The sequence below is a fragment of the Falco naumanni genome, chromosome 9, assembly GCF_017639655.2.
Source record: "Falco naumanni isolate bFalNau1 chromosome 9, bFalNau1.pat, whole genome shotgun sequence".
Taxonomy (NCBI): domain Eukaryota; kingdom Metazoa; phylum Chordata; class Aves; order Falconiformes; family Falconidae; genus Falco; species Falco naumanni.
In genome coordinates, this window is record NC_054062.1 from 49924681 (window position 1) to 49952186 (window position 27506).

At 39.2% G+C, this 27506-nt stretch overlaps 1 protein-coding gene across 1 annotated transcript; it reads right to left on the minus strand.

The window, feature by feature from the left end:
• Positions 1 to 137: 137 nt before the first annotated feature.
• On the minus strand, positions 138 to 26323 carry DHX32 (DEAH-box helicase 32 (putative)). Its single transcript, XM_040606388.1, has 11 exons — positions 25716 to 26323; positions 22802 to 22995; positions 20973 to 21345; positions 18032 to 18277; positions 15692 to 15791; positions 15411 to 15569; positions 5713 to 5904; positions 3948 to 4097; positions 2644 to 2834; positions 1584 to 1765; positions 138 to 333 (listed from the first exon to the last, which is right to left on the minus strand). The coding sequence occupies exons 1-11, from the start codon at positions 25983 to 25985 to the stop codon at positions 141 to 143; spliced, it is 2250 nt and encodes a 749-aa protein (XP_040462322.1). The 5' UTR covers positions 25986 to 26323; the 3' UTR covers positions 138 to 140.
• Positions 26324 to 27506: the final 1183 nt, after the last annotated feature.

The following is a 27506-nucleotide window of genomic DNA, read 5'->3' on the forward strand; positions in this document are numbered from 1 at the left end:
CCTTTTGTTAAGAAAAGTGCTTTTTCTGAGTTTCTTCTGTTAAATAGGTTTATGTTGAAAGTTCTAAATAATTACATGGGTTAAGATGAGGATGTATATTGCATATAATGCTTTTATTTCTATGATAGTTCAGTCTAAAATCACTGAATAATACATCTGTGCTCAGTGGGAGTTTGGAGAGATTTTTCATTTTCTTTGTTGTCGTCATTAGTTTTCTGTTCCTCCTTCATGGCTGAAACAGGTGACAAGTGTTTGATCACTTCCTGCAGAATATCCTTACTTTCACTGGGTGGAAGATTGCTAAAATAATACTGAGGTACCAGCTCCATGAATCTGGTGAGAAAATAAGACAAAAACATTATCGTTTTTTTAATTGAATTTTGAAATGCTTGAATAGCTATTTCCAGGCTTGTACAGAAGACATCAGCCACATGCTGATGCATACAGCTACAAAGTTGGTATTTCAACTCAAAACCAAAACTCCCTGCAAGATGTAGTAGTAGTTTGTGCTTTCAGTAGTCTTGCGCTTAAGGTACTCGGTCTGTAATTCAGGGGATTGTAGTTCAATTCTCAATGCCACCAATTGCATTAGCAATTCTTCAGGTTCAATAGAATTATGAAAAAGGCTTTCTTAAAAAGATTGGAAATAGAAAAGATAGGACAGTGAAATGTATATTCTTGGTGTAAAGAGATTTCTGCAGAAGGAAGACTGTAGTCTTTTGTTGAATCCATAAACAGTTGCCATGGAATGATTTAGCTGGCAGGTACATAAAACATTTGAAGAAAAATATGTACTGGAAAATAGGGTTTCAGGGAACAAAGAAATTTTCAGCTAAATTTAATGTATGGGTACACTGCTGCGTTAATTCTTCCTTGACCGCCGCCCCCCCCCCCCCCCCCCCCCCCCCTTCCCATATATTTTACTTTTGAAGAAACTTAAGCAACTTACAGGGTGTGTTTTCAATGGATGAATTTGTTACAATTACATGGCAGACATTGAGACTGACTTCAGTCCCTGAGCAGATCAGCACACATTAGGAACTACAAAAGCCTGACTTTCGATGTTTTGTTTTGCAGGAAGAGAGTAGTAAGGGCGTGAGATCGCAGTTCTTCCCTTTTTTTAATAATTCTGAGCTGTAACACAGTCAGTGTTCTCAATGAAAATTAAGCAAAGCTAAACACAGTGACAGAAGAATACTGGTAAGAAAGATACAAAATCTATGCCACGTGTTTTCACTATATAAAAAGTGTGAAAAGCAACAATTTCTTCCCCCTTCAGTGATGCCAACTCTTGCTTGACTAGGTATGAAGATTGACCTTTCCTTTTATGCCTATTTTACTGGTTATTTTTTTTCAAACCCACATCTGTGCCTAGAGTGAGTGAGTTGTGTTTGGAATGTATTCTCAACAGAACCAGAAGACAGCTGTTTTTTATAACAGAGATAAAATCAACTCTGGTCATCTTTTCCTTCTCCAAGCATTGCTGCAAATGTACATACATATCCTTACCCTGTTTGTGACTTAAGTAATACTTTCATGATAGAGGTGTGAGTGACGAAACAGTTTCATTGTTGTTAACTTACAGATCGGGTGATATCTCCGATACGACTCTGATGGAATTGTTTTCTGATATACTAAATTCATGGAATAAAACCCACTCAGGAATCCTTCTGGTGTTATAGTATGATGAGAAAGGATGAAGCTGGGCCACTTGTCTGTGTGTTAACATTAAGTAGTTACCTGAGCCATCTACATCACGAGCAATCTAAAAAAAAAAAAAAAAAAAGCAAGCAAAGAATTATCCGTTATGCATCTTGTACATTCAATTAAAATTAAGTAGATCAGTGTTTGCCTATTATATTAAAACCAGAAGTTAAATTTGCATTCAGATACTTTCAGTGGGAGAGCCTAAATTTCTGTGGGAAAGCTAGGGACTGCATACTATGAAATGAGGCTTGAAGAAAATGTTGATCTGTATATTTGAAAGGAAACAGTTTGCAACAAATGAGGACAGGCTTATATGGTAAGTATCTGAACTTGGCTTTGGAGGGTCTCTGTGAAAACAAGTTTTAAAGAGCTATAAGAGTTTAAAATGCAGTGTGTGGCATGGCACTTGAAGTAGGGCAGTTTGGAGGGGTCATTCTTGTATTGAGGAGGAGCATAGTGGTATGAAGCAAGGCATGTTTTCAAGTGGGAATAAATCTTTCTTGTTTGTGTTTACAGTTACAGTTAAGAGTACCTCATTTGGTTGAGATGGAGAAAGCTGTGTATTATGTATACCTAAACATATTCAAGAAGTGAGTTCTTTTGTTTCCAGGGTATTTTCATAAAAACATCTTTGAAAAGGAAATAACATCTTGAGAGAATATTACAAGTTAAGGAGTGTTTTGAGGTAAAAAGAGCTCTTTGAGTGAAAGGCATATTGACAGCTCTCCTCTTGCAGTGAGGTGTATGAACGTCATGCTGTGATAGTTGAAGCACAGGGAGAAGATTGGAATTGGCAGAAGTGTTTGTTACACTGTGGAAAAATGGCTTTTGTCCTTTCTGATGATCAAGAGATTTCACTACCTAACTAGCATTCTCTGAAAGCATTCTGTATAACTCAGCAATGCAGTAAGATGAAACCACAATAATTTTCCTTACGTGCATAAAGTAACCAGATAAGAGAGATTTCTTAATGCTTAGTATATTTTCGTTGGATCCAAAGTCCGGTTCTGAAATGGGAAGTTCAATACGCTTCATAATCTCTACTAGTTCAGCTCTGATAATTTGTGCCATCCTCAGTGCGGAACAGCTTAGAAAATAATCACGACACCATTTCTCATTACTGTAGTCTGTGGAGGAAAAAACAGTATTTTGGCTTAAAGCAAAGTCTTACTGATAGGTGCTAGCCACAGATATACTGCTCTGTAAAATGCTCTTTGGTGCAATAGATTAAAAACATTTTGGAACGAGTAGCTGCATCAGAGCTGTCCAAAATTCTGATAGCAAGAGCCATGTGGACAGCTTAGGCTCACTGATGTTGCTTGTAAAGTGAGTGGGTAATACTCGATATCCTTACTTAGTTTTAAAGAATTTTAACCCTGTCTTTCTGAATAAAAAATATTCAAAATCCCTTATTTGGTCTGTAAAAAGTAATAGCTTCAAATAGAATGAGTAGCAGCTCTATTTTCAGACATTATTTCTGGATTTGACTAGGATGTAGAAGTGGAATCACGCCTTTGTGTTTACAATCACACAACGATTCTGTGTGCTGGTAAAGGACAGGTTTTCTTGGACCTCGCTTTAGCACTCAGCGTGACTGAACGGGGAATAATCCCACTGTCCCGTCCTAAGTTTTTACTCAGTATGTGTGAATTTATCACTCCACTCTCTTAAATACTGGACTCAGTCTAAATGAGCCTGAGCAAGGTGTTTTGAGCACAGGAAAGGGCTGTGAAGAGCTTCTGTTTGCAGTGCAGCCCTCTGGCTTTTATTTGGTTTCCTGTAAATGTGAACTTCACTACTTTCAGTATTTTCCTTTAAACTTCCCTTTTAGTTGACAGCTATGAGAAAAACAGAATTGTTAGTCTGCTGGGGGAATGGAGTCCCTCCTCAACAGTTTATGTTGTTTCACATCTTAAACCTGCATGAAGTGCTCTTACAGGGGGCACCATCACTATGTTTTTGTAAATGTCCCTTCAATGACAATTTTAACGGCGCTTATGTCCCCTTGTTGGATGAGGTTTGCTATCCTAGGTCATTTTCAATTGGTTAATAAACTAAAACTAATATTTGCAATGGCTACTGTCTCTGGTTTCTCCCTGCAAATTAGCAAATCTAGAAGGAATCATTCAAAAAGGGCTTATGAAATAAATCCTAGTAATGACTGTTCAGAATTTTTTAAATTTTTTTTTTTTTCCAAATTGGTTAGTGTGCTTCACTTTGTCCGGTATGGGTACACTTACATTGGCTTGCGGAGTTTGCACTGACTTCCTTGAAGGCGTTGAAGACATTGATAAGTGTAAAGTGATCTCCTGCAGGGTGTGAGAATTTTCGCCAGCAAGTAAGAGCAATCTCTTCGGTTCCAGGAGGTGCGTGTAAGAAGCAATTGGGAGCTTAGAAAAAAATCAAGCCAGGGGTTATTAAGACATGCAGATGCAGGCACAAATAGTAACTCCACTGGTATTTTTGTTGTTTTCCTTCCTCAGTTCCCTTTCATCTTCAATGTTGGATTGCTGGTGAAGGACTGAATCTATTGCATTTGCTAAGGTTTTATTTATGTGGATGTCCTTTCAGTCTCTCCTTTAGTTAATGTGCTGTAAACACAAAAGAAGATGAAAAACTTTCTCCTAGACTGATGCTAAAAATGCTTTATAATGGCATGATCCAATTTATCCAGAACACAAGCATATGGTTTCTTTAGTATAGAAAGAAACCAAATCTGTGGCTGTAATGCCTTAATTTGCCTCTATATGTTGAAATTTGTGCCTTGCGCTGCGTTTTACTTCTGTGCAACATAATTGTGTCTTGCGAGATGGCTGAGCTTTTTTAAAAAAACTAGTGTGTGCCTCTGCTCCATCGTTTATATTTGTTGTATGTACTTCACAATTTTATCACAAGTTTAGGCCCCCTGTTAAAAATCAAGCCAGCTGAGTCATAAACCCAAGTTGTACTATAAGGACAGCTACTCACGCAGCTTGCTGTCCTCGGCTCCTCACCGATTTCTAAGCCTGAGGATATTGCCTCCGGGCAGAGCACAGCAATGCCGTGCCAGACGGCGGCTGTTGAGCAGATAGCTTTCAAGCGTTGGTTCTGCATTAGGGTTATCCCAGAAAACCAGTAGCATAGGCTGCTCCAGAGAGGGGTGGGACAGCTAAATATTGCTGGAGCCAACATCACTGTGTAACACTGAGACCTGAAGGGACGCGAGTCTAGCCCTGCCCTGCATTATCTGGTGGGATCCTGAGAGGTCAGCGTCGTTATTTTCTCTTTGAACTTCTGAAGTTGCCCTCCTCTCAGTTATCCCAAAATCTTTGGTTTTGTGCGTCTTTGATGTATTAAGATTCCAACAGCAGCTTTTGCAGAGTGAATAAGTTTTAAGTATCGGATTTATGTGTTGGTTTGAAAGCTCTGTCACATCAATGAAAGAAGTTTTATAGTTAACAACCTTTTAATGTAAATGTTCTTGCTCCAGCCATCATGTGTCCAGTCTTTGGGGCCAGCTGGTTTGTCTTACAGTGCCCTGTAGGAGCAGAGTGATCCGTCAGGACAGAATGGTATGGATACTTAAGGTTAGGTTATTTTTAAAAAGTATTTGAAATGGAGAAACAAGATCACAATGTGATTCTTATGTAGGTCACTGGTTCAGTATTGTTTATAATTAGAACTTCCCCTAATTTGCTGCTCCAGTTTGTAGCAAACGTACAGAATACAAGATAAGAAAGTTAATTTTGAAGGGATGTTCAGTGTATGCTTTCTGACTAAAGGTTGGAAGCCAGTGGGGCAGCTGAAGCATGGAAATGGAGTGCTACTTACAAGTTCATTACTTGTGTTTCATTGCATGTGTAAAATCAAGACTTAAACAGCCAAAGATACTAATTTACTTGAAATACTCAGGATGTGAATAACAAAAGTTTGCCTTTGGGTTGCCCTTGTGAATAGTCTTCGAAAGGGTTTATGTGGACTTGGCAGGTGGCACAAGAAATGCAGTAAGACATTGTCTATGAGTACCTGTTACCATGGCTGCAATGGTGAGCATTTCATCAACACACTCAAATTCGCACGAAGCCAGAATTGACTTCGACAGTTGTGGATCCAGGGGAAATTCTGACATAATAATTCCAAATTCAGAAAGGTTTCCATCATTATCCAGGGCTGCTAGATAATCGAGATCTTCCAAAGCTTGCATCAGGCTTTCAGGAGCTAATAAAAAGGAAAGATAATTCAAATTCTTGAGAACAGCTACACATAAATGAATGTCTGAATTCTTGTTATAATATTTCAGTTGTATATTTCCTGTGTGAAAATCATAGAAGTCAGCTTCTGTCATTTGAGTAAATGAGTAAGAAGAAAAAGTAATAGGTGAGGGGTGGTCACATTTGTGGGGTGCTGAGAGATACACAACAGCTCTAGGAAGGAGGTTTACGAACAAAAGACAAGTATTTACAGAAGTTGGAGCTGTCTTACCATTCTTGCAGGTAATCAAAGTTCTCTTGGTTGTCTTTTTTTTAAAAAAAATATTATTTTTTACATGTTTTTTCATAATGTCAGAATTAAAATGGAAACATATGAGCACATGTCTCCCTAGCGATTGACTTTCACGACACAGATTTCAACATTGTTTTCCCTTATTGTAGGTTCTAACCTCTGTATAACCTCACAACCTCCATGGGTAGAAATGAGAACAGTGAGGCAGAAAAAATGATGAGTGAATACAGGCAGTAATTAGGTAAGCTGAGAGTCTAATTTGGGAAAAAAGTAGGAAAGAAGTGACTTTGGGCCACACAGTGAGCAGGGAGCATGAGTGTGAGGTGGGTTGAACAGAGGCAGACGTGAAGAAATCAGGAATTACAGTCTCGTGTTTAAGACGGGGGATCTGAACAGCGCAGGCAGAGGAGAACGAAGGCTGAAGTGGTGGCTTTTCTGTCTTAGACAAACGCAGGCGGAGGCCAGCCCAGAGTGTTTGGTAGGGATGTTGCTTCTGCGTATGCTGTGCGCTGAGCTTTCAGGCTAAAGTGGTCTGCATGTGCTTTTGCTGAAGGCTGCTGGAGTATCAACAATTAATTCAGTTAGTTGTTCAGTTAACTCAGTTTTGATCAATGGCACGTTAATATGCTATAAGTAGTACCTCCACAAGGTATAGGTATGTCTTCCCCTTTTGTGGATGAGGATGAATGAAATCAACGACCCACAATATATACACATGGGCACAAATCCACCATGTTCATCAGTTGTCATTACGTCTCATCAGTTGTTTCTTGATAGACTAATAGGTGGCATTTGTTGTAGCTCTTTTGAACCTTTTAGCTGGACGGGAGTAAGTAACGAGGGAGTTTGACAGAGACTCTCCTTTCTCATTAACTATCTTACTTTCTCCTTTACTGTTTTCTTTCCCCCACACACTATTTTTCTCTTACTTTTCTGTATCAGAGGTGGTGGAAGACAGCTTACATAAACCATAGTCCTTTTATTGACTGCTTTTTCTTCTGAAGGTTCCAGAAAACTGTAAAGCATTATTCTGACATTTTTTTTCAGATTTTGACAAAAATAGTCTTAAGTTTTCTCTGCGACACTTTGTTCTGCTGAAAGGATGGTGTAATGAATTCAAACCCTCACAGTTGTGGTGATTTAAAAAAAAAAAATGTCCTGAAAGGACAGGATTAAGGAAATCAGTACTTAAAGTGAGAACTTGAGCATATGCGTAGGAAATCTGCTGTTGGTGGAAGCAGTTCCCTTTGGCAAAACAAGCATAGAAGTCCTTTATGTGCAAACGTGGTGGCTATAGCTGTGGGGCTAGAGAGGATGAACCTGAAAGCTGAGAAGAAGTTGTCCAGCCTGCACTCTCCAAAAAGTAATTGTTAGAGCATGAAAGAAAGGGGGAAATTTGGAAACTCTTGAATTGTGAAGGTTCTTTCCTCCCAGCTCTCTCCGAAGGGAGATTTCTATTCCAGGTCTTGTTGTAATGGTCAATCTATTTTCTGAGTGCCAGTTCATTTACATTCCTAACCACTCTTCTGTCACTGCAGCGACTTTCTCCTTATTCCAGTTTAAGGAACTGTTTGGTTGTTTGTTTTATGGATAACAAGTTACGTTCTAGTCCTAATGAAGTTGGTGGCAAAAATTCCACTTCAGCAGGACTTGGCCTCACCCCCCGCCAAGCATACCCAGCGTGGGGAAGGGAATGACTGCACGGGCAGTTCTTCAGTCTTCCGTGGGCTGCTGTCAGTTTGAATACCAATTAAAAAAAATAAAACTCTAAATAAATAAATAAAAAATCTCTAAATAAATAAATAACACCACCACCACACCATCACCCCCGACAAATAAAACACAAGCACAACTACTCACACCGTCAGGGCGTGTATTTGTTCTTGCATCTTCATTAATAGATGACAAAAAATAATTTCTTGCTGTAATTCGTTATGGAGGGGACCCTGTGGCTGGCAAGCTACTTTTGCATCGTGAGGATTAAAAGCCAAGCAAGCCTCTAGGGCGCGGGGTTCCCTTTCAGCTGTACCACCACGCCTCAGGCACCCTGCCGTCCTGCAGGAAAATCTTTGAGTTTGGGTTTTTACTTTGTTGGCAGTGAACTGTTAGTTTATTACTGTCACTCTGTAATTAACGGGTTATAACGAAGTAAAGAAAAAAGTAAAATGGGAAACAAGCAAGCACCTGTTGGTTTTAACCCTTTACTAATGTCTGAAGGGGAAAAAATAGTTTATTATTAATACCTCTTACACGAGCTTTTACAGAACTTCTCCAGTGTGTAAATCTGTTAGTGTTGTGACTTCACTTAATTTTAAAACACTTCCTGTTAATTTTCATAGATGTTCTCTCAGAGGTCTGCAAATTCCTGTTAAATCTGTGGACCTGTTTTATTTCAGCGTTAGAGTTCATATCTCTGCCTGTACATGGGGGGTTTCCCTCTAGAGACACTTGTTATCAGACATATGGGATAAAAGCTGAGCCCTTGCAAAAGCTGAGAAGGAAATGCTTAGGAAGCTTAAAGAAATTAAAAGGAACAGCTGATGAAGAATGAGAGTCAGTGACAGGAAATAGATATCAGTGATTGAAAATACAGGGAGAGTGAAATGGTCATTCAGGCACACAGTAATTGCTCGGAAATCATGGAAAGCTAATTTCCAGAAATCAACAAAGTAGCTTGTGCTAGAACTTACAAAATATATGGTTATATGGCAGTCAATTTCAATCCCCTGATAGCATCAGTAATTTGCATTTTTATGCACTAGAGTTAGTTGCTTTGAGATTTATAAACAGAAATTACTTTCCTATTCCTATTTTGCTATCAGTGTTACCACACCAAAAAAAAAAAAAAAAAAAAAAAAAAAAAAAAAAGAGACGACTTCTGGAGGTTTATGGTGCCAGAAAGGAGAGGATAGTAAAGGTAGATTAGAGCAGGTGAAGGAACAGTGTAACAAAAAAACCAACCCCACCCAAAACCCAAAAATCAAACTAAAAAAACCAAACTACCCAATGAAAAATAAAAGGTAGCCTAGGGCTTTCAGATACAGGCTTTCAGATTGAGTCACATAACCAATAAAAAAACATTGTAAGAACAGAAAATGCTCATTTGAGTGTTCTTTATGGTATGTTTCCTATTTAAATAAAAACTATGATAAAGCAAAAAATAGTATACATTTTTGGATGTGGAAAGCTCTTCTTTAAGAAACAGAAACTCATACTTTTTTATAATGATTTTTAGCAAGCAAGCGTCATTACTTTTAGGGCTGCTCGCCAATGCTAGCTACCGCTGCCATTGAGGCAAACCACACGGCTTCGTGACTCGACCGCTGCGTTCAGAGGAGCAGAGTTAAAAAGAAGATCTCGTGATGTGTCCTGTGCTTTCAACAAGAAACTGTCACACCCCTGCAAGTTTGAAAGGTATTTCCTAATCTGATATTTTCTTTCCCTTGCCTGGGTTCTTTGACTACTGAAGGCTGGGTTGCTCTGGACTTGTTTCAGGAAATCTGTCCGGTTTTATACAAATATGGTTTTTACTTTCGATCATAAAACAAATATGTAACTAACTGTTATTGTTAGCACTGAAATCATTTACCCGAGAGTTTCAACTGACTTAAAATGATATTTTTCGTTTCCCAGTTTTTTGTAACTTTGACACAAGCAGAGTAAGTTTATGTTTCTAAAGGTAGCTGCGCCTTTAATCTTTTCAGTATCACATCCTATGTGGCTGAAACTGCAGTGCTTAAGGTGTGATAAAATAAATCTTAAAATATTACGCTTTTTGCATTAAGGAAGCAAGTGATTTAGCAAGTTGCCCAAAGTTCTGTAATAAGAGAATGTTAGAGAGAGGGATGAAACATAAATGCCGTGATTTTTAATAGTCCATTTAACTACTATATCATGCTTATCTGGAGGATCTAAAGGTCTTGTGTTCTGGCCTCCTACTCTGTGAAAATGCTGAGTATGTAAAATACCTTTTTCTTGATAGATCCTTTCTTTCCATGGATGTAATTGCCATAAAGTTAAAGCTGACATGAATGTCAGGTGAAGGCTTGTTGTCTTTAAAGAGCTGATTCACTGCCTGGCAAACCGCAAGTTTTTCCAGCTTCTGTTAGGCTTAACAGCGTGCGGAACTGCCAGAGTAATTACTGCAGGGATAACGGTTCTGGGGAACGGCATTTTCTGTTACTGTTCTTTAACATCGCTCCTTGGATAGCAAACTGAAGATACAGAGAAATCTAGTGCCAAATTTTCTTCAAATTATGCAGACGTTTTCCTTCTGCAAGGACAAGCTTCTGTGTGCAGGTTTCATCTTGTCTTTCCCTCCGTGTAAGTTACGAGGTAGGATCTTTTACGAGTCTGTCATGGTCTGAAGCCACCTATGCTGTAAGTATTATTTTGACGTTATAGTCGATCGTTCAAAATTACTTTTCCAAGTTCATACTTTGCCGTCTTGCTGTTCCTCCTCACGCTGCTGCCTCGCTGCTCCACGTGGATTGGTGATGGTCCCTGCGGTGCCGTCCTGCCCGCAGGTACACCAGCTCCGGCTGACCTTTACGAACACAGACACACACAGGAGTATCCGCACACCGGGGGCAGCGCCGATTCCTCAGTGAAGTCAGTTTTCTGTCTGCTTTGTGTCATCCTCAAAGCACGTTACGTGACTGTGCAACACGTGTCTACACCTACAAACAGTGTAATTAAATGAATACTGTATAATGGCATAAAAATGCTTTTAATCCCTTTGGTTTTTGTTGTTACATGGCATGAGAGTAGTCCAGCTTCAGCAGAACTGGGCTCCTCCTCCTGTTTGGGATGCCCTCTGTGATTCCAGCTCCCTATTCTAAACGACTGGCTACGCTCAGTGCAGTGTGTGCTCAGTTCGTGGGCTGTGCATACTGCTCCGAGCCCCATTCCTGACGCCTCTTGTCCCACGAATACGGGACTGCCGCTAAGGGTCAGATTGTCCAGTCTGCCCTTTGCTTCCTCTGTTTATTCTTCTGCTGTCTGGTCCTTACCTCCTCCAATTCCTTTTACGCTTTTCCACTGATTTATGCAGTACAGACTATGAAGTATGTGACTGTGTCTATTCTACCAGAAAGCTTTTCATTAAAAGATACATAATGCTATTTAATCGATGAAATTCAGAAATTAAAACATCAAAGAATCGGCAAGTGGACTTAATATAATGAATCTGCCATGAAGTGATCTCTGCTGAGCAGACCTTGTGTGGCACATTGAGTTTCTGTCTTTGACAGTCTGCTTCTAATGAAAAAATATGCAAACAAATGTTGCTTCTGAAACAATTTGAAATTACATGCATTTATACAACTTTGTGATTATGGAGATTCTAGAAATACACTATCAGCGAGGTTATATGAGCGTAGCTCTCAAATGTCATGGTATGCATGCCCATCAACAAACATTCTAATCTGAATTTTTTTATGGTAATTCTGCATGAACGCAGAATCTGCAAACTGCTTTCACCTTGATTTCTTATGGAAATTGTACACGGCTTCATCTTTATACTGATTTGCCTAGTTTAAATAGGGATCTTCCAGTGATCTACAAAAATACGTAATGTTGCTGCACTCCGTGGGAAAGGAGGGTTTTTTGTCCCATTATATAACACAGTAAAGATCGAGCTGATTAACCGATAAAAATGTAAACACATCCCTATTATAGTGGCACAGGAATTCAAATAATGCACTTCAGAACTGCAGTGCCAAATACATTTTCATATGGCTCATGAATTCTAAAAAGGGTAACAAGTCTGCTGCATTAGCTCATCTCGATTATAGCGTGAATTAAATGCAACAGCTGTAAGCCTGACATGTTTGTTGCTTTCATAATGCAGTAATGAGTCAGAGTTAATCCAGGCTTTTATTTTTCCTCAGAGCAGCAGAAAAAACCCCAACTTGTGCACATTGCTGCTGAGCAGAAATACAATGTTTTACTGATGTAATTTTTGTTTCTTTACTTATCTGCTATATGTGCTCTGTGTCATGTACAGGGAATGGACTGAAGGACTCTTTGAAATCTGGCTATAAATTTTGGTGTACTTTTGATTTGTTTATTCACCACGTGTCCATACGTTACTCTGTCATCTCAGTGAAAACATTATTTTGTTTAAGAAAAATTCACCTTGGATTGAAAAAAATCCCAAAGCCTCCATCTGTTTCAATGGCAAAGAAAATTTGAGAACGTTAGCTGAACCGAAACGGTGCGTAGGAGAGCCTGCAGCACGTGTGGTGCGTGCGGCACGTGGGAGATGCTGCGGTGTGTTCACTCCCGTTACAGGCAAATCAGGTCCAGGTTGGTGAAGGGGCTTGGAATAGTCAAGCCCAGGACAAACCGTGCTGGAGAGAAATAGCAAGACTGTGTTTTTTAGTCTCTCTGTTCTGAGCAGCACTGGGTTTGGCCAGGTGGAATGAGAACATACAGAAATAGAGCCTTGTCCTTTTGTTTGCTGGTTTGCGGGGCATTGCTTTGGTCCAGTTGGTCTTGTGCCACGTCTGGTCGAGGCTGGGCAAACTGCCTTTGTACGTACTGGTAATAGATGGGAATAAGAACTGTTGTGCCCAGGAGTTTTCTTCGAGTCAAAACCCCCACACTACTTGTTTTGTGAGCTTTGTTGCTCACCTTTTTCGCTTAGGTCGGTCTGCCACCCCAGAGATCCCTCGTCCTCAGCCGTCTCCATCACTTCAGGTTTCAGAATGCTTATGCAACTAAAGGGACTCCAGCAAAGGCAGCGAAGCCTTGTTGGAAAGCTATAATCTCTTTGCTCGAGAGAGGATGCTTTCCATCTCTGATGGCTCTTCTCTTTGCCTCTCTGCAACACTCTCCTGCAGTACGTCATCCAGAAAATTGTAACCTCCATTTGACCTTGTGACTAGCAACCAAAAAGCTTCAGGGCTCCCCTTTAGCTGAGAATCAGAGGTATTTGGAGCTGGGCAGGAGGGACTCTGCGGTGTGACTTTAGGGTCAGTCTCTGCTTCTGCTGGAGGATGTTGTGCTTCCTTAGCCATGGGAGACCTGGGTGCCATTGAGGGTGTGCGGCAGGTTGGGTCTATCTTGGCACAGAATGAGAAAGCTTGGGCTTTCACAGGCTGAGATCGTTGCCCCAAAGCTCTTGGGAGGGTGAAGAGCCCAAAAGAAGATTTTATGTGCCTGAAAGCTTGACACGTTTTGCATTCTGTAAGTTGGTGTAATACAATATCTAACTCCCCTTAGAAATTTGCTTACTTCAGTATTCCTGTTTCTTTCAGGCACATGTATTTCACACCAGGTACTTCAAACTATCTGTATTTTCTGATAGCGTGAGCTTTATAGTCATCTCTGGAGGATTACAGTAGGGATATAACTTAAGTGTGAGTAGGAAAGAAGTATGTCACCTACTCAGAAGTGGGGAAGAAGAAAGCCCCAAGGCAAAGAAAGCCAACACGTGATCTGTCCCAGGGTAAGGGAAGAGCTGTGCTAGACAATTAAAGCACTGTTTCAAATGTTTACTTGTGTGGGACCTTAAGATGTGAAGGACACCAAAAATTGTGCAACCTTTCTCATCTCCTTTCAGTGGACCCCCTGCAGCATTTGGGGGATTTCTTCTTTTTTTCAAACAGCTCCTTGCACCGTTTCAATAATTCCTCAAAGTTTTCCCGACCTTGACCTTGCACATTTGATCTAGTTAGCAAAAATTTTTTCTTATTTGATGCCCATCCAAGTAAAGCTGATGCGTTCATCAAATACCTTTACAATTTTGTACACATCAGCAAGATGCTTTCTTCAGCTGTATTATCTCAAAAATACAGATAAAACTTAGAATTCCTGCACCTGTGAAATCCTTAAATGCCTCTAGCATTTCATTCTCTCTGAATACCAACCGCCTTCATTCTGCCTTTAAACCCCTAAAATACCAAGTGCTTTGCCTAATGTAACTTCACTAATTCATTCTACAGTTCAAGAACAACTTTCTTCATATCCAGTAAAAGCACTGGTACATTTTAGATTTATTTTTTTTAAAATTATTATTATTTTTTATAAAATACTTTCTAAATTTGAGTGGAAGCCAGCTATATTCCATAACCATTTTCTATGAAGGTTTCCTAGATTCAACACAAGAGGTGACACTCGCGAGGCCAAAATACTCTGATTCTCATCAGTCTTGCATTAGTTACCGCTCAGACTGGCAATGTTTTTTCACTTTTCTTTCAGGCATGGTTCTGTTAAACAGGCAGACAAGGGAAAAGCAGCAGAAATTCTACTTAAAAAATGCCACTGACAATCTATCACACAACCAACAATGTGAGTTAAACTCTTTGTTACTGATTAATTACAGCGCACAACACATAGACGTTAAGCAATCATTCTAATTTTGTTTAGTGCGTGAGGAAAGGGAGGATAATATAGAGATACTTTCTGTTTGCACTGGAAAATTACCACAAATGAAGCTAACAGTAGGTCACAGGATCCCCAAACCAGTGAAATCAGTGCTATTTCCCTCACTTGGACTGGTTTTACGTCAAAAGCAGAATTTGCAGTGGTGCTTGGGTTTCGTGGTTGGTCAGAACAGAGGGAAATATCCTTCTATACAAAAAGCCCTAAAACATGGAATCAGGAAAATAATAAAAAAGAAAGAATAACTTTCTTCACGCTCTTACCTCAAAATTTGGAATATTCCCTGTCTAGCTTTGAAAGTTTGTTCAGGTTTATTTGTCCTTAAGTAACAGCTTATTGTAAATTCGAGGTGGGAGATGCTGGAGGATAAGTCAAAAGCTGATTTCCTCCAAATATACCTCCTAGGTAACAACGGTAGTTTATTTGGGTTGTAAACTTTTGAATAAAGGAATATATTTTGTTAGATATCTGTACAATGCCTTGTACAATGAGACACACATTTTCTTGGTGGGTTCCAGGAAGATAATATGAAACCTAGATGAGAAGATATTTGGAATATCAATTTATTTTTTTTTTTTAACTTCTTTTTTCTCCCCAATTCCGTTCAGATACTTTATGGTCATTTCAGAGCAAACAGTTCCTACGTGATACCAGTTCTCTAAGTGCAGCTACTGCACTGGGAACTGTTCTAGCCGGTAAGTGGTAAAAGCAGTGGCAGTGTTATTACAAGTACTTTAATAAAAAACAGTACTGTAAAAATCAGGACAAAATTAATCTTTCAATAACAGCAAAAATAATAATAAAGACATGGAAAATTGGTGTATCATCATTACCTGGCCTGCTTATGAAGTCACAGTGTCCGAAGCCTGCTATATCCATCCTTTTCAGGAAGAGAACCATGCTAGTGAGGTTTGATTCCTGGATTTTGGCTGTTAGATGTGGTTTCATTTCTTTGTGTGTAAATTCTTCAGGATACAAGCAAAACAGTTTTCCTGGAAGAGATTTCAGGAAAATTACCTTTTTTATTTTTATTATTTTTTTTTTTTTGCATTGCCACACTGCTTCTATTAATAATTTAAACTAGTGGATTTAAATTTTGAGCTAATAATTCTACCTGATGAAGACATGCCCAGAATTTGTTTATGCATCTCTGCTTGACTTTTGCTGATAGGCTGCGTTATAACAGAGTCTGCTCTGATTCTAGGATTGTACACCTTTAAATGAAAGAGATATTAAGCATCAGATAAGTAAGTGAAGACTACAAAAATATTAATGGTCTGTGTTGAATCTTTGTCTAGGTCATTTTACAGAAAGTGTAGTAACAGTTTCATTGCTTTTTATACTATGTATTTCACCAGCTTGGAAATGAGACCAGTCAGCACTTTGATAAATTGACAGACACAATTGGCAATAACTCAGTATGAATACTCTAAGATAAATGTCTTTTTCTCCAGAAATGTACATCACTAAACCAAAAAATGCACATCTGTGGTATCACCAAGTAAAAGCATCAAAAAAGATTATTTATTTCTTCCAATGACAGGATCCCAGCAATGTCTGATAACATTTTTTCTGTAACTTGAGATTTTTGTCTTAATACTGAAAACTGTCGGTTCAGTACAGGAGATAAGGACTGTATTAAAGATGTAGAATGCCCCATTATATTTTTTTTCTTAATTCTACTTTATTTTGATTAAATAGAGGAGCTGATTCACTCGCTGTTCTGACCACCAGATGATGTCCATAAGCTTCTGTAGTATATGACAAGACATACGTCTGGATAAGGCGATTTTCTAGCCACGCCGTCTGAATTGACTTTGTCTACTTTAAGCAGGGTTTTAATACAGAAGGTAAAATGTGAAGGGAACAAATTTCTTTTCCTAGGGGTAAATTTATTATTTATGCAATATATATATGCAAGACTTAGGTGGGATTTTGTTCTGCACAAAACTTTGCCTCTATGAGGCTGACTTTCAGCTCTAGAGACTGAATGGGAATTTGAGGTGCTGCGGGATGAGTATGAGAGGACTAAACTTCAGGTGTTAGGACAAAATCATTGAATTAAAGGGTCAAAACTGCATAACTGACAGAGGTGAATTGATGGCCATCAGGACTGTGTTGAAATTGATTTTTTTCTCATTGCTTCATATTTCTGACTCACAGAAGTCTGGGAGGACTGAATTTTACTTTGGGCTTCAGATTACCATGGACGTGAGGTTCATTTCCATCATCCAAGACAACTGCAGTTTCAGAAATAAGTTGTTAGGCATGGTCTAATTGCAAACTGCTTTTAGGTTTATATTCATTTCACACAACAGTATGACCTTTTTCTTTTTTTCCCCTTTAACTTGAGGCTGAGTTAGTTTAAACCCCCCAAATGGGAACCTTTAAAAATGGCAGTGTGAGACACACTTCTTAAGACAAAAATGAAAGGTGGTGGTAGTCTCCAAGCATTTGCCTGAACTTCTTTCAGGGCTAATCAGGACTGATGATCTCCAATCCAAAATTTTAGGAACACTTCGATTTTGGTGATTCCATTCTGGATTATATAAAGAAGCTGCGTTACATTGTTTCTTTTGCCTATTAACTGGAATATTTATTTTGACTAGCAAAACACATAGGACAGTTTCAAAACCTGTAGTAGTGCAGCCTTCCAATTCGTGCAATGACTTGTTCCTACAGAGTTACTCATTCTTTAGGACATCAGTTTTGTGTGAATGAAAGAAACGAGGTATTTTTTGCAGCTGCACTAGTCCTTCCCAGGATGGGGTGGAAAACAAGAGCTGAGGACATACTTTGAACTTTAAAGGGTCAAGGACTGATTTGATAAATTGCAGCATTTTGAGGCACTTGGATAGAGGCGTGTATCTGGAAGGAGCATTAGCGGCTTTAGAAAGGAGTGGTTCCCTGTGCGAGCATCCCTTGGCGTTATACGATCTGTGACATTACACTGATCACTAAATTGTTAAAGAAATGATGAGGTCAATCTACTAAACCAGGTAATCTGCCAATAGATAGCCAAGAAGTGATTGTATTTTGCTCTGTCTGTAAGGTACTGAAGAGATAATTATGATGGATAGGCCAAAAACTAAGGGGAGGTATAGTTTGCAAATGAGATGTCATTGGTTTGGTGCCCCAAGGAGGGGCAGTTCCAGCTGGGAGTGTTCATCTGGTTTTAGAAACGTGAAGATTTTGTTTTCTGACTGAATGTAGGAAGCAATTGTGTTTTCTCGCTTAGTTTTCGCATGAGATGTCCATGAAAGTTATTTAAATTTTGTTCATTTGAATGTTAAAAATATTATAGAATCTGACTAATAAAAGAATAGAAAAGTATTTGATCCTTTAGAAACCATTTGCATCACTCTATTAGCTGTACATTTCCCTTTCTCCCACCCTGAAAAACCTCCATGCATGGTTCATGTTTGGCATACCGAATCTGGTGAACTTTACTAACCTTTCTTCTTTCAACACCGACATCAATGACAAAAGTTACATTTTTAATCCAAATCAAAGATTCTCCAAAGCTGGTGGTGAGTAGCACTTTTCTTCTGTATTTTCTGCAGCATTTCTGTTTGTCTTGATTTGGTTTGGGAATTAGGTCTTGTTTTGTGGGGTATAAAGGAACTGGGATGAGTTCTCCAAGGTCAGGATTGAAATTAGCCTGTTCCTGTCTGATCATTTGGTAAGCTTTTTCAATTTCCTGTAATCAGGAGAAAGATTTCTTTTTTCTTCATTCATATGAAATCCAATTATCAATATTTAATTTTAAAACAACTTTTTAATTCTAAAATGAATTTTAACTACATATCAAACTGTAACAACATTTAAGTCTTACATGATTAATAATTAAGGGGAGAAAAGGGAACATAACTATGTATGAAAATTTCCTGACTGTATCCGCTAGCTATAGACCAGGGAAAAGCTGGGCTGTTATTTGAAATGTCTTTTTCCTCTTCTACAATTTTCAAAACGTTCTCCTTGCTTAATTCATATCCAAACCATCCTCTAAGGGAAGACAGATGTGCAAGAATATAGTACAGGAATAGCAAGGCTGAGAAATTATGAAACAGTCACTAAGCTTTATGTGGGACATCTAGGATGCTCCCGCATCAGCAGTTTGGTGCATTTTTGTCGGGAGTGTAGGGCTGGTAAAGCTGCAGCAGATACTCTGGTGCCCCAGTGATGTGCCCAAATCGTTTTCTCTTCTGCTGGAACCAAAGTCATGCACGTGGGGTGCCCTGAGTGGCAGTGTCCCCTGGGAAATGGGGGCTGGCCACGGGGGACCTGCCCTGCTGGCAGGGGTGCGATGTGCAGGGGTGCCCAGGAGACGGAACGGAGCGCGGCAAATCACCGCGCCACCCCACTCCGGTCCCTGCTGTCCCCATCGCTGGAAGGGCTGAAACGGCAGAGCCTGTATTTGGGTCACTTTGGAAACTACTGTTATGTTCTTAGTCCCATTACAATACATAAAAAGATCAAAGTATGTGGAAACCTCCCTACTTTACATTAATTATTATATTTAAGAAGATATAAGTATTGTAAAGGTTTTAATTTTTTTCCCCTAATGATTAATAAGCTCTATGAAGACTTAATATAAGTCAATAAAATGTCCCTTAGCTCTGTTAATGGAACATCACCTTTAAAATAGTTCACAAATTCAGAGGTTGAATATCAATTGTAAAAGGTGGGGTTTTTTTTTGTTTTAGTCTTTTTTTTTAATATAAAATAATTTGTGTTGGAAATGATTTTTTTTTAAAAGTACACAAGCATCATTCATAGGCTTGTTCAGTTTGAAAGGGATTTTTTTTTTTTCCAAAAGCATTTTTATTAGCTAACACTTTTCAAAATGGAAAAACCAGATTGAATTTCTATTTGAAAGCAACACTACATTTATGGTAGTTATAGGTTGAAAGTATCCTATCAAAAGTCTTACAAAGATACGACAGTGACATCTAAAGGCTGGCACCAAGACAACACATAAATCTTCATGTTTATTCATATTTCTGTTCGGTTTAAGGGACAGTTGAGTACTAGGGAACAGTGAGCCATTAGCGATATGAAACAGTAAATCACAGTTAGGCAAGAATGCACAGGATGTGAATTGTGTGGTAACAGTCCGCAATGAGCGTTTTGTTCATTGGAGAGAGAAAACTAAGTAATTTCTTCCCAGCAAGGAATTATTATTTTAGTATGGTGTGGGAATTACTTGTCAAAAAATCAAGCTGAAATGAAACTTTTTCCCCAGTCCTTTAAAACTGGAAGTCTGTGTTTTCTCTCTCACATGATCTATGGTAAATATGAGAACTGACACAGAGAATTCATTAATTTGTAATTTGTAAAATTTGTGTCTATGAAGTTTACAACTGATAATTACCATTATTAGAAGTGTTACGTATCCACCCCACTTTTTACAGAGAAAAACATTACATATAATGGTACAATCAAATGGTCATTTATCTCTGCTTGGGAAATGTCATTGTCTCCTGGAGCAACTAAGGTGAATTTGTTGTTCTAAAGCAGATTTAATGATACGAAGTGGAAGGTTGAAGATCACTACCAGGATAGTAGTAGTAGTAATAATAATAATAATTATACTTTATAATAACTTCAAGTCTTAAAATATTTATTTGACGGGTAGATTGCTTTGACAGCTGTAAAGGACCTGATGGTGCAATCCTGGCAGCAGTGAATTTAGAGCATCACTGCTGTCCTCCAAGATTCAGAGATGTCGCTAGTTAGAACAGCCAAGCCCATGCAGAACCCTGGGTTATCGGCGGCACCTCTGAAGTGGCATTTGCCTCCTGCTATTGTGTACAGAAATGACTGGGAAGCTTTAGCTATAGAGGAAGATGCAAATGGAAAAAACGTGTAGACAGGTTTAAGGTAAAAACATCCATGCACGTAAGGATGTTTCTGCAAACCGGGCATGTGTTCTGCTTGTCCCTGTTCTGCAGGAACAAAGTGTGATACCCCCGATGCCAGCACAGATTGTAATGTATTGACTGCCCGCGTCTTGCGGCCCTTGTCCCTGTATACAGCCTTCGCTCCTTTCTGCATCATGCAGCCTTTCTTTAAGCATACAGAAAATCTGATCGTTACGCATATTAGTTTATGCTATATATATACACTACGGTGTTACATATGCCGTAACTTTTTTGTAGGAAGAACCTGAAATGACAAAAACTATTGGCAGGGTCTCGTGTCTTAGATACTGGCCTTAAGTGTATGTGTGTGTATATATATATATTTATGATATATATAATGTTTTTTATATATATATAAAATATATATAATTTGATATAACATATATCAAATATATATCTCTCATATAAAAGCACAGATGGAAGTTGTTTCTTGATTAAAATCAGAAATATTGGAATCAGTTAATAACTTACTTGCTCACATGCCAGAAAGATCACAATGTTGCCCTTCTCTTTCGTATGGTGTATCTCAAAGAGCAGTTTTAGTGCAGACAGAAAGTGGTCTTGCTGAATGCTGCAAGAGTATACAACCTCAGCACGGCGTTTGTTTTCCACCCTTAGCACGGGGATGCTGCCATAATAATTCTGGAGTCTGCTGGACATATGAGGTGCGGTGAGTATTACCAGCCTCAGTTCTGGTCTTGATAGCAAGACATCTTTAAGAAGGCCAAGTAACGCATCTGTTGCAACAGTTCTTTCATGCACGTCATCCAAGATGATAACACCATAGCAGTTCAGGAGAGGTGTAGACATCATTTCCCTCTGTAGCATATCATCTGTACAGTACCTGCAACGTACAAACAGAAAATTCTCCAAAGTTTCTCAGAATATTCAGTATTGATTGTAAGAAAATAATTCAGGGTCTTGGGGACAGCTTGGTTCTTTCCGTTCTAACAAGAAAGATTTGATAAGGGCAAAGAGTCTATTTTGTAGACTGCATTACAGTCTCAACTAGGTGTTTAAATCCCTCTTTAAGGAGCTAGAAGAAACTCAGTGTAATTCAATGACACTAAGTGTCTCTGTGGTTGAAAGGATGCTCTAGTCAAAAGGAGAAGTACTTCTGCCCTGAAATCATAACTTATATTGCCTTCCCTCTTCCCAGCTATCTAAGCATATTGCATGCCGTAATCAGTTCTTGAGCTAGGAACTAATACTTTTAGATGAGAAAAGAAAACATACACGCACACGTGAGGCAGTGCCACAACCAAGATGAGACATTAACTCATGCCGTAAGGCCTGCCTTGCTTTTATCCCTACTGTTCCTGCCACTGTCATTTTTTAAAAAAGATACTATTTTTTCCTATGTTGCTCAGCAGAACGTTGAGTTCTTTAACCAGGTTTTGATGTGTGAGACGATAGGATTCACCTCCCTTTCACACCAGGAGCAGCTGCAGGAAGGTGTGCCATAGGATGAGGTTTACAGGCTTCTCCGTAGAGGAGAAAGGACACGCAAAAAGAAGAGTGGTTGAACATGATTTTCAGAAGTGGTGAGTATCTGCTGGAAGTCAGAGGCTGGGGAAAAAGGCTTATGGTCTAGATTTTATAGTTTTTCCTTGCCATATTAAGGAACCAGAGAAAATAACTCTCCTAATTTTCAGAGACGTTCAAAATCTGAATTGCTGTGTTGCTGCTGTCACCTGCCTATATTTAATATATTAAGTGCATTGCTTAGCTCTTAAAATCCTCCTAAATGCTTTTTTTTTTTTTTCTTATTACTGAATATAACCTTTTCTAGCCATGATTTTTGATTGCTTTCAAATTCCAGCTTTACTTTGCGATAGATTATCCCCATATGGTAATGAACACTCCTGTACTGGAAAACAAAAGAAAAAGGAGAATGGCATGGAGGTTCCTGAGGTGCTTAATGAAGCCGGGCACAGACAGGAACCCTGCCCACTTAAATCTCCGCTACAACTTAGCACAGAATACCTCCTTCAAGCCTTTTGCAGCTTATTGATTGATCACAAAATGTCCAGAATCTGCATTTCAAAATAGCGTATGCAACTTTAGGGAGCAGTGTTGGTGGTTTTGTTTTCATACTGTATGCAAAAATGTTTTGCAATTCCAGCAATGCGTGTCCCTCCCCGCCCCCCAGTTATTAGGTCATCTGTCCTGACCGCATTGATGGAGCATTGCAATGAAGGGCTGAGGACTGGAGTGCTGCCGGCTGCAAACTTTTGCCCTTGCAAAGAACTGTGAGCTAGCTAATTAGTCTGAAGGCATTAAAACCCAAACACACACACCTCAGGATGGTTTCTGTTGTACAGCAGCTTTCAAATGGGATGAAGTAGCCCACTTCGTGGCCAACGTTGACATCCATTTCATCAGCGACACGCAGCGCCAGCCACACCGCTGTCTGCTTGTGCACCTGCGTGCATACCACTACGCCGTGTTGGTAGTGGACAGAGAGGCAATACTCAGCGCACCACTGAGGAACCTGGAGGTAAGTAAGAAAACAGGTGTATTTGGTGTTTAACACATCTAGCAGAGACTGTAATGCGAAAGAAATAGTGCGGCAGAACTAAATCAAGCTGAGCACCTGCTGCTTGCCGCCTGCCTGCTGATGGATGAGCTGTACCTCACACCCAAATTATCTCCCTTGACAAATGTCAACTCCTGGAATATCTGAAGTAGTCGAGAGCTGGAGTGACACGGGCTAGAAGGTTTACCTGGGAATTTCTCAGCTGAAAGTATTGAGTATATATATATATAAGTATTGAGTATATATGTATATATATGAGTATTACTCATACTCTAGTTTGAGTATGTTGCAGGAGGGTCAGAACTGGCCTCTGGGGAGCGGGTACCACTGGCAGTGTCATTCCTAAGCATCTGCTGATCGAGCCAACAACGTTAGTGCAGCTGCCAGGGGCTTCCCAGCTGGCGTAGTGGTACGCCTGCCCCTGCTATGTCATATCCAGGTGCTCGACATGAGAAACATCTCCCAGGAAGAAGATGATTTCAAACTGAAATGCCCCAGTAAATAGATATAATTTCAGATTAGTTACTCTGTAAACAAAGATAACTGAAACTGAACTGTTCCAGAAACTGATGCAGTAGCTCTCTAATTTATATATTTACAGTCGAAAAGCAGCACTAGAAAATATGAGTGTTAATGCACGAGAAAGTGAAATTACATTATCAATATTATTTTAGTGAAAGTATTAGGTTTCAAACCCTTTATTTAATCAACATACATAAATTGGGTGCATCAACCACCTATCACTTATTTCTCCATAGTTATTTATGTTTCTAAAAATGTTTAGAAAACAGCTAGCAGCATTTTACATCTTATTAAGCTTGTTTAAGGGCAATTAAAAAATCTAACATTTCTTAGCAAGCTGTTTATTATTATACATTTTGTTTTATATACATTACAGTCAGTAATGTATATAACACTTTGCACGTCAAAACCTATTCCAGTCACCATGTTGGTGTGTATCCTTTTTATAGGAATTTCCAATGATGTATGAAGTATGATGACCCGAGTTCGATATGTGATCTCTAGCAGTGGCCAGCATCAAAACCTCTGGTAGATAGGAGATGCACTGCCACAGTAATTATCCTACATGCTTTACCTGCTGGAAAGTTTCCTCCTTAACCCAGTCATAAACAACACTTGATTGGAAATTCTTCTCTGTTTACTGTGGTAACAGGCTTAGATCGTTACAGATTTATTACAACAGAATTTGATAGTCCCAGTGGATATTTGCATGTTTAGAGTCAACTGAGATCTTAGCTTCGGTGACGTCTTTTAACATTAGTTCGGTAAAGTACTTGTGTATGCTTGGAAAAAGCATTTGCTTTTGGCTGAAGTGAGGGAAAGAACATTAATAATGCCCAAGAAACAGCCCTACTGATTTCAGTCGTTCACTCCCTGAGAACATTTTTCCACCTTCTCTTATGACCTGCCTGCAAATCCACTGTATTTCTCTCCTGGTATAGCACTAATCTGAACCAAAACATGTTTTCCAAGTAAGAATATGCATTGAGTCCAGTACAGGCATTGCAGAGTTTGAAAATTCCACTGGGTGTTCAATGTGACGATGGACAAAAAAAGGATCAAATGATTAGTTCAGTCATTATTAAGCAGAAGGCAATAAAATTCTCCAAATGAACAAAATAGCGGCCAGCCAAATGCAGAAGGAATGGTTTATTGATAAAGAACAGAAACAACCTGAAATAAGTCCTAAAGTATTTTACACTTAGCCTTGGCGCCTCTGAAGCCAGTAGTAATGTCAGTGGGAAGGATTTTAGCCGACACATTCTGCAATATGTTTGAAAATATATTTTTGATAGGTTTTCAAGTTGAGATGTGATGTTGTGATACACAAACAAAACAAAACTTTACAGTGTGTATACTGGTAGGTACAATAACATTTTATACAGAATTTTTCTAAGGTTATGTCTGTATTTGGTTCTGAATTTTAAACTATAGTATTTAATGCGAGTGCTCTTCAGTGTTCAGAAAGGGCTTGATATTTTTAAATTTAGTGTTTAGCACATAAAAAGTTGCGGTTTGAGATTTTTGTTAGTTGTTTATGGCAACCACAGTCTGAGAAGTGTTATTCTTCAGTGCCTAGCTTGCCCTGAAGCCCAAAAGTTATCACCAAACCCATAAAAATGGCTTGTAATGGACAAATGTATGGTAAGTGTTGGTTGTTTGTGAATATTTGGAGAAAGTTATTTAAATGCATGCGCATATATATATATATAAATTTGTATTTGGCTGCGTTAATCTTTATTCACCTTCTGTATTTCACTTTCTGTTTCTGGCCTTAATACCTCAGATTACAAGAGATGGCTGCACGTTTGTTTCTACACTGAGAACTGCTAAACTCAACACAACTGTGTGCATACACCGCGGCTGAGCTCCTCAGAACTGGATGTTATTATATTGCAGTACCGTGCGGTACTCATCATAGTACAGCCTGCTACTAACAGAAACCATATACTTGTATAATATAAATCTAGATATCGATGTGCCTAATATAAGCAAAGGGCAACATCTGTGAATAGTAAATCCATTGCAAAAAGATTTTTCTGTTTTAAAAATATGTAATATTAGTAAAAGAGTAACAATAACTGTGAAAAGTGTACAACGTTAAATAGTCTAAAAATAATTTTAACACCCCCAACCAACTATGTTGTACTGACCTGGGAGCTCTTGCCAGTCTTAGCATCTCCTGACACAATCACAATTTGATTACGAAGCAAACTTTCCATAAAAGTGTGTTTCTCTTTCCATACTGGAAGTTCTTCTCTTTCTTTCATAAGTTTATAATAACGGGAAGAGTAAGGCAAGCCATCAAAAGGATTGAGCTCGAAATCTTCTCCGCATACTAGTATTTCCTCTTCATCACCGTCGCTGCAGTCAAGTAATTCTGAAAAGCAGTGGATCTCTGGAGAAAAGCTTAAAAACTCCATTTTTCTTACATATGTTATTCCCAGCAAAACCAGATCAGTAACAGCAGGAGCCCTTTGTGTACTGAGTGATCACTCAGGGCCCCTGAACCTGAGGAAATCCATTTCTGCTTGCTTCAGGATTTAGTGTTTCCCAGCTCTTCCGTTTAAAAGCTCAGTCTCGGGGTCCAGCCTTTGGGGTCTGTTTGTCACACTTCAAAGTTTCATAACCCCAATGAACCCCTAGAAAAATACATTTTAAAACTCATCCAAACTCTTTAAAATTGCTAAGAGAAGATGAGTAGCTTTTGCACCACAGGAGCACGTTCAAGGCTGACGGCGCATACCAGCGGCGCGTTTGCTCCTGCTGGGCCAGGCTGGGGAATAACTGGGAAAGAGCACGCTGAGCCTGACCTTTATCGCTGCTGCCAGCGTGGACAGAAGGCTGGGGAGCGATGATTGTGAGGGCAGAGGTGGTCATGTGGCCACTAATCCCGGCACAATGGGGCTCGCCTGGCTGCAGCCACAACGGCGCAGGGCCTGCGGGGAGTGGCGGTAACCGCTGCTGGAAGCGCCTGTCAGGAACGGCCGGTGGTTTTGGTTTGTGCTGTTTGCAGTGCTTTAGAAAGTCAGGGTAGTAAAGAGTCTTTTTATAGACTCCGGTTATTAACTCTACTTGGAAATCTTGCAAGGCTTTAACGGCTTTGCAGCAATTAAAAATCTAAAAGATACTGAAGGCATTAAAAAAAGCAGAGAGATGCCAACTCTATTGCTTCAAGGGCACCAGAAGTGGCCTTGAAAGATGGGGGAAGAAAAAAATATTACTGATGTAAAGTAACTCCAACTCTCTGGACTTAAAAAGCAGAAAAAGTTTCCTAATCTTGGCTGATCTGTACTGTAACACAAATATTAAATAAATTTTTTTATTTTAGTACCAGAGGCAAGTGTCCTCTTGAACAATGGTACAGATAATGTCTTGATGAACAGACTATGAGCACAATACTTGTATGTCTTTATGTTTTTTCTGTATCGAGCTTTTTCTGCACCAAGTAATATAACAAAAGTTATTGCCTCTTCTTACACATTTTTCTTGTTTCATGGCTTTGGAACATATTGGCTATGATGCTATTAATGCATTCTCTGATGAGAGCAGCATAGGAAACCAACACAGAGAAGTAGAAGAAAAATCTTTTGTTCAGCAGTCTGGATATCTCAATCCAAATGAGATAAGTCTAATTATATGCTGCTCACAAAACAGAGTGATTATTGGCACGTAGGGCGGCTGGCAGCAAAGGCTGACAGACTGCTCAGTCTGAGGGCCAAAACCAAAAGTGGTCTTCTGCAGGAGCATCTCTGAAAGGCAAAAGGACCAGAGGTGACTTATCTGCCCACTCTCTGGCATGTAGTACTGCAAAACGTGCTTTGGACAAAGCAGCAGAGAGGCTGCACCTCATACCTGTGAAGAGGACAGGATGACATATCATGATATCTGTGAAGACAGGAGTCTAGATTTCATGCTTAGTGACACTGAATTGGATCACATTC

Bases quoted from the DNA above. Each gene is read 5' to 3' on its own strand.
- DHX32 (XM_040606388.1), bottom strand. From the start codon at position 25,985: ATGGAGTTTTTAAGCTTTTCTCCAGAGATCCACTGCTTTTCAGAATTA. The intron at 15,792-18,031 runs GTTAGTAAAGTT...TTTCATTTAAAG, and splicing joins TCGGTGTTGAAAGAAGAAAG to GTGTACAATCCTAGAATCAG. The intron at 1,766-2,643 runs GTAAGGAAAATT...TTTTTTTTTTAG, and splicing joins TATCTGGTTACTTTATGCAC to ATTGCTCGTGATGTAGATGG.